General features: G+C 39.2%; 1 protein-coding gene across 1 annotated transcript in view; it reads right to left on the reverse strand.

The window, feature by feature from the left end:
* The window catches only part of LOC102873439 (cleavage and polyadenylation specificity factor subunit 5-like), a 5,723-nt gene extending 3,887 nt beyond the window's left edge, over nt 1-1,836 (reverse strand). Inside the window, exon 1 of the mRNA XM_006896006.1 lies at nt 1,316-1,836. Coding sequence (XP_006896068.1) covers nt 1,316-1,836 — 521 coding nt within the window. The remainder of the gene's footprint in view (nt 1-1,315) is intronic.
* Between the last annotated feature and the right edge of the window lie 5,677 nt (nt 1,837-7,513).

The following is a 7,513-nucleotide window of genomic DNA, read 5'->3' on the forward strand; positions in this document are numbered from 1 at the left end:
CAAAAAAAAAATCCTAGCCTTCAAAGAGAAACTTGGTTTTACCCTCTCCAAGGCAGACCTATTTGTTTTCCTTTTGGTAGTCCATGGTATGTTCAAGACTCTTCTCCAGCACTACAACTCGAAGGCATCGATTCTTCTTCTGTCATCATTAGTCATTGTCCAGCTCTCTGAAGCATAGCAAGTAATTGTGAAGGCCATGGCCTCAATTAGATGCACCTTAGTCTCTAAACTAACATCATTGCTTTTCAGCACTCTGGAGCACCCTGACAGCAGATTTTCCCAATGCAATTCGTCTTTTGATTTCTGGACTGCTAGTGTTAAGAGTATTAATTGTGGAGCCGAGCAAGCTGTGATTATTAACAACCTCAATATCTTCTCCATCTATCATGGTGCTACCAATTGGCCTAGTGGTGAGAATCTTTGTTTTCTTGATGTTGAGCTTCAATTCATATTGAAGACTACAGTCCCTGAACTTCTGTAGCAAAGGCTTCAGGTCTTCTTCAGTTTCAACAAGCAAAGCTGGGACATTCGCATATCGTAGGTTGTTGATGAGTCTTCCTCCAAACTTGATGCCACATTCCTCCTCATAAAACCTTGCTTCCCAAATGATCTATTCCGCATACAGATTGAAAATGTATGGGACAGGATGCATTCCTGACCCACTCCTTTCCTAATATGAACCATGCAGTGTTTCCTTGCATTGTTCTGAGGGCTGCTTCCTGGTCCAAGTATAGATTTCGCATAAGCACGATTAAATGTTCTGAGATTTCCATTTTCCTCAAGGTTAGCCCCAATATGTTTTGACCCACACAGTAAAATGCCTTTGCATAGTCAATGAAACACAAATAGACGTTCTTCTGGTACTCTCTACTTTCTGCCAAGATCCATCTGACATTGGCAATAATGTCTCTAGTGCCACCATCTTCTAAACCCAGCTTGTATTTCTTGTAGTTCTCTGTCCAGTCGTTTCTGAGTAATCATTAGTAGAATTTTGCTAGTGTGTGATATTAGGGATATTGTTCGGTAATTTCCATACTCTGTTGGATCACCTTTTTTTGGAATGGGAATAAATATAGTTCTCTCTCAGTCAGTTTGCCAAGTAGCTGTCCTCCAGATTTCTTGGCATAACTAGGTGAGCACATCCAGGACAGCATATATTTGTTGAAATACGTCAATTGCTATTCCATCAATTCCTGGGGCTTTATTTCTTGTTGAGTCCTTCAGAGCAGCCTGAACTTCCTCCTTCATCATCATTGCCTCTTAATCATATGTTGTTTCTTTAAATTCTTCTGTGTTGGCCAATTCTTTTTGGTACAATGGTGCAGCTACAAGCTTGTAATTTTTAGGAACAGCAAACAAGGCTTTCTCTTGAAGCTGAACCAGAAACAACTTCTTATGTTCCTTAGGTTTTGTGATATGTGCAGGAATATATGGGTACTGAGGTGGTTCAAAATTTGGTCTCCACCAGTTACCGATGCAGTCATCGATGACCCAGTCTTGCAGGACTCCATCCTGACGACCTAGTATCTCTGTCATTAAGTGTTTCAGTCGTTCAACTTCATCTTCTCCTGGATTAAGTTCACCACCAGGTAATTTGAAGAAGGTTGTTCCCTGAAGCAGTAACACATGAGGTAGGCGGTGTTCATGTACAATCAGAACTCCTTCTACAGTTCTCCTCATTCCAATTTTATCAAATTCTTCCCTCAGGCGTTGAAATCTGGCTGCAACAGAGCTATCCTTTTCATAAAGGGGCTCTTTTGTGCCAAAAGTGTAATTGGTAAGAGGGTATAGGTTGATGGTGTGCTCCAGGGTGAGGGGCTTAGTTTGCTGAATCATTCAATGTTTTGCCCATAGCATCCACTGCAATTCATGGCTTGAATTTGTTCTTTCATTCCTTCAGCTTAAGAAATGCTGGGCAATGTCAGCCCTTTTGAATTTCTGAGTCCAGCTCCTTGCACATTTCATTATTATATTTTGCCTTGTCTTCCTGAGCTGCCCTTTGAAATCTTCTATTCAGCTCCTTAACTTCTTGATTTCTTCCCTTTGCTTCGGCTTCTCGGTGCTCATAGCTAATGTTAGGTGGAACTTGGCTGAAAGCAGATAGTACCAGAGGAAAGTGTTTCATTGACTATGCAAAGGCATTTGACTGTGTGGATCACAACAAACTGTGGCTAACTCTGAGAAGAATGGAAATCCCAGAACACTTGGTTGTGCTTATGAGAAACCTATACTTGGACCAGGACGCAGTCATCAGAACAGAGCAAGGAAACCCTACGTGGTTCAGAATCTGGAAGGATGTACCCCAGGGATGTGTCCTATCTCCATACCTTTTCAATCTATATGCAGAACAGATCATCTGGGAGGCTGGGCTCTATGAGGATGAGTGTGGTATTAGGATTGGAGGAAGACTCATCAAGAATCTTTGTTATGCAGATGACACCACCTTTCTTGCTGAAACTGAGGAAGACCTGAAGTGTTAGCTGCAGAACATAAAGGACTGTAGCCTTCAATATGGAGCTCAACATCAAGAAAACAAATATTCTCACCACTTGGCCAATGGAAAGCATCATGATAGATGGTGAAGGGACAGAGATTGTTAACAGTTTCAGTTTGCTTGGGTCCACAATCATCATTCTTGGTACCAGCAGCCAGGAAATCAAAAGACGAATTGCATTGGGAAAGTCTGCTGTCAGGGACCTCTTCAGAGCAGTGAAGAGCGATGATGTCAGTCTGGAGACCAAGGTGTGCCCAATCCAGGCCATGTTGTTGTTGTTATTAAGTTGAAGGAAGGGGAAATAATTTTGTTGTTGTTATGTGCTCTTGTGACTCATAGCAACCCTATGTACACAAGCTCTGGAACCTGCTCTATCCTGTGCCAACCTTATTGCCTCTGACACATCTACCCTCATTAACCCAGTCATTGAATTAATCCATCTCATTGAGGGTCTTCTTTGCACTGTCCCTCCACCTTTCCAAGCATTATGTCCTTCTCCAAGGACTGGTCCCTCTCTGCAACATGCCTAAGCATGTCAGATGAAGCTTCAGAATCCTTGGCTCCAAGAAGCAGCCTGGTTTCACCCTCTCTAGGACAAACTTGTTTGTTCTCCTAGCAGTTCATGCCATATTCAATATTCTTTTCCAGCACCACAGCTCAAAGGCATCAATTCCCCTATTATCCCTAGTCATAGTCCAACTTTCTTATGCATAGCAAGTAACTGCTAAGACTATGGCCTGGTGTGGCTGTTGCTCACAACTGGGGGTGAGCTGATTATATTTGGCCTCATATTTAAAAAAGCATTTGACCACAAGTCTGGGACTATTGCCAGGCTGGGAAGATGAGTAGAATGCCTGGATTCTGCAAAGATGTGCTTTCTGGATTGGGGTTGAGACGGGTGTGGCTGTTGCTCGCAACTGGGTGTGAACTGATTGGATTTGGCTTCATATTTAAAAAGGCATTTGGGCCCTCAGGCCTTGTTTTTTGTCAAGTTCCCAAATAAAATAGGCTTGGAAGCAGGAGTTGTACCCATTTCCAAAAAAAAAGCTTGCATCCTGAAACTCTATGAACTTGGAGAAAAGATGAAAGTTTCATGTTCAAGAATTTGGTTCATAGAGTTGTTACAGGTCATCTATGACTTGATGGCACTTAACAACATATTCTTTTTAAAAGGTTTTTTGCTTCATCTGTTTCAATGCAGTGTTCATTATCTATCAACTCTTTTCCTAGTTTCCCCCAACTCCCATGTCAGTCCTGCTTTATAACAATGGTGTTTATGAAGTTTTTGTCCTTTTGTGACTGAGATATTTTACTCAGCATGTGTCTTCCAGGGTCACTCATGTTGTGTAATATTTTACAAGTTCATTGTTTCTCAGTGTTGCATTGTATTCCATTGTGTGGATATACCATAGTTTTTCTACCCATTTGTTTGTTGATGGGCACTTGGATTGATTCTATCTCTTTGTGATTACGAATAACGCAGCAATAAGCATGGGTGTGCATACATCTGTTTGGGTGGTGTCTCTGGTACTTTAGGGTATATTCTCAGGAGTGGAATTGCTGGGTCAAATGGTATTTCTATTTCCAACTTTTTGAGAAAGCGCCAGATCACCTCTGACAGAGGTTGCACCATTTTACACTCCCACCAACAGTGAATAAGGGTTCCAATCTCTCCACAAACTCACCAGCATTTATTGTTTGCTGTTCTGTTGAACTTTGCTGTTGACATTGGGGTGAGATGATATCTCATAGTTGTTTTTATTCCACCTCTATGATTTTGAACATTTCTTCATGTGTTTGTTTGTCATCTGAATGTCTTCTTTGGTGACGTGTCTATTCATATCCTGTGCCCATTTTGTGACTGGGCTCTTTTATTTTCAAGGTACTGGAGCATTCTATAAACTTTAGATATGTCCTTAGCAGATATGTCATTGACAAATACTTTTTTTCATTCTATGGCTTTCCTTTTCACCTTGTTAGAGAAGTTTTTTTGATGTGCATAGGGATTTGATTCTTAGAAGGTCTCATACATCTATTTGGTTCTCTCCTGGTTGCAGGTTTTTCATTATGCATGGAAGACTGTACATGCTGTGGTTTAGGGGTGCTAGATATCTTCCAAGCTTTTCTCTGATTAATTTTATAGTCTTTGGCTTTATTCCTAGCTCCCTGATCCACTTTGAGTTGGTTTTTGTGTATGGTGTGAGGTGTTGGTCTTGCTTAAGTTTCCTACAGATGGTTTTCCACTGTTGCCAACACCATTTGTTAAAAAGGCTATTATTTCACCACCTTACTGATTTTGTCTCCTTGTCAAAAATCAGTTGACAATCACTAGAAGAGCTGATTTATGGGTTGTCAATTCTATTCCATTGATCTATGTGCCTTTTTCTGTACCAGTACCATGCTGTCTTGGCCACTATAACTGTGTAGTAGGATTTGAGATTAGGGAGTGTGATCTACATGTCTGTCATTGTATCAGTACCACGCTGTGTTGACCACCATGGCAGTTTAGTAGGATTTGAAATCAGGGAGTGAGATGCCTCCTACCTTGTTTCTATTTTTCAAGAGTGCTTTACTTATTTGAGTCTCTTTGCATTCCAGATAAAATTGGAAATTGCCTTTTCCATCTCGTTGAAGAATTGAATTGGTATCTGTATTGGGATGGAATTGAACTTGTAGATTGCCTTTGGTGAACTGTCATTTTTACAACATTGAGTCTTCCTCTCCATGAGCATGGTATAGTTTTCCATTTATCCATCTCTCTTTTTGTTTCTTGTAGTAATGTTTTGTAATTTTCTTTGTATAGGTCTTTTGTGTCTCTAGTTAGATTTGTTTGCAAGTATTTAATGCTGTGATTAGCTACTGTGATGGGTATTGTTTTCTTAGCTTCATTTCTGTATTCTGTCACTGTAGAGAAATGAAACTGATTTTTATATGATGATCTTGCATCCTGTTACTTTGCTGAATTGGTTGACTATGTCCAGTACTTTTTTCACTAAGTCTGTAGGATTTTCTAAGCATACTCTTATAACATTAACATATAGCGATAATGTTGCCTCCTTATTGCCAATTTGGATACCTCTTATTTCCATCCCTTGTCTTATTGCTCTTACTAAGACTTCCAATACAATATTTGAATAGGAGAGGTAATAATAGGCATCCTTGCCTAGTTCCTGTCTTTAATCTCTCTCCATTTAGAACAATGTTGGCTCTTGGTTTTGTGTATATACTTTTCACTATGTTGATGAAATTGACCTCTATTCCTATTTTATTAGTGTTTTAATCAGGAAAGGGTGTTTGCTTTTGTCAAAAGCCTTTCTTGCCACAATTGATAGGATCAAGTGGTTCTTATTCTTTGCTTTGTTAAGGTGATGAATTACATTAAATTGCTTTCCTTATGTTAAACTATCCTTGTATATCTGTTATGAATTCCACTTGGTCATGATGAATTATTTTCTTAATGTAATGTTCAATTCTATTGGCCAGGATTTTATTGAAGATATTTCCACCTATGTTCATTAGATATATTAGTCTATAGTTTTCTATTTTGGTGGTGCCCTTTACATCATCTATTAGGGTATACACCAGGGATGTGTCCTATCGCCATACCTTTTCAATCTATATGCAGAACAAATCATCCCAGGGACTGGGCTCTATTAGGAGGAATGTGGCACCAGGATTGGAGGAAGACTCATCAACAACCTGCATTATACAGATGACACAACCTTGCTTGCTAAACTGTGGAGGACCTGAAGTGCTTACTGTAGAAGGCCAAGGACTGCAGCCTTCGATATACATTGAAGCTCAACATCAAGAAAACAAAGATTCTCACCATTGGGATGATTGACAGCATCATGATAGTTTGCATGGCTCCACAATCATAGAATGGGTCTGGAAGAACATACAATGACAGGTTTGGAAGCAGGAGTGGCATCCACTTGCTAAACAACATGCCTCTGGAAACTCTCTGAACTTTGATAAATGTTGATAGTTGTAGAGGGGCTTCAGACCTTTTGTTCATAGGTTTGCTATGAGTCATGCTCGACTTCAAGGCAATCAACAACAACAACATTTTCTGAAATACTTTATGTAGAATTGGTGACAGTTCTCGGAATGTTTGATAAAATTCACTGCTAAAACCATTTGGTCCAGGGCCCCCCCCTTTTTTTTTTTAGAAATTGATTTAATACCTGTTCAATTTCTTCTTTTGTAATGGGTCTGTTCCGGTGTTTTACTTTGGTCTGTGTCAGTTTAGGTATGTTGTAAGTTTTAAAGTATTTGTCCATTTCTTCTAGGTTTTCATATTTGTTTGAGTATAGTTTTTCATAATATTCAGTCGTCAACATTTTTACTTTAATTGGTTCTGCTGTGACATTGTCCCTTAATCTATTATCCGAATTTTACTTGCATCTTTTCTTTCATTATTTTTGTCAATTTTATTGACCTTTTCAAAGAACCAACTCCTGGTTTTGTTGATGGATTCAATTGTTTTTCTGTTTTCTGTTTTAGTTACATCTGCTCTAATTTTTATAATTTCATTTCTTTTAGAGGTTGTCAGGTTTTCCTGCTGTTCTTTTTCTACTTGTTGGAGATGTTGGGTTAAAGAATCAATTATAATATTTCCCATTTTAATGTATTTGCTTATTGCTATAAATTGACCTCTAATCACTGTTTTGGCTGTTTCCCAGAGGATTTAGTAAGTTGTGTGTTCATTGTCATTTGTTTCAAGATACTTTTTAAAATTAACTTTAATGAAAGTTTACAGAGTCTTTGGATTCTATTCATTCATTGTCACATTTTTTCCCCTGGCCAACCTCCCACTGCCCCAGTTTGCTCTTTTCTTTGAAACGTAAAAGAAAAATGATTTCATTTTTACACAATCCCTCCCCCCCTAATTGATAATAACGGGTGACTGGAATGCAAAAGTGGGGAATAGTGAAGAAGAATCGGTTGTCGGAAGGCATGGGCTTGGTGACAGGAATGAGGCTGGAGATAGAATGATTGAATTTTGTAAAATCAATG

This window comes from Elephantulus edwardii, unplaced genomic scaffold (assembly GCF_000299155.1).
Source record: "Elephantulus edwardii isolate Elephantulus edwardi_28Jun2011 unplaced genomic scaffold, EleEdw1.0 scaffold00178, whole genome shotgun sequence".
Lineage (NCBI taxonomy): Eukaryota > Metazoa > Chordata > Mammalia > Macroscelidea > Macroscelididae > Elephantulus > Elephantulus edwardii.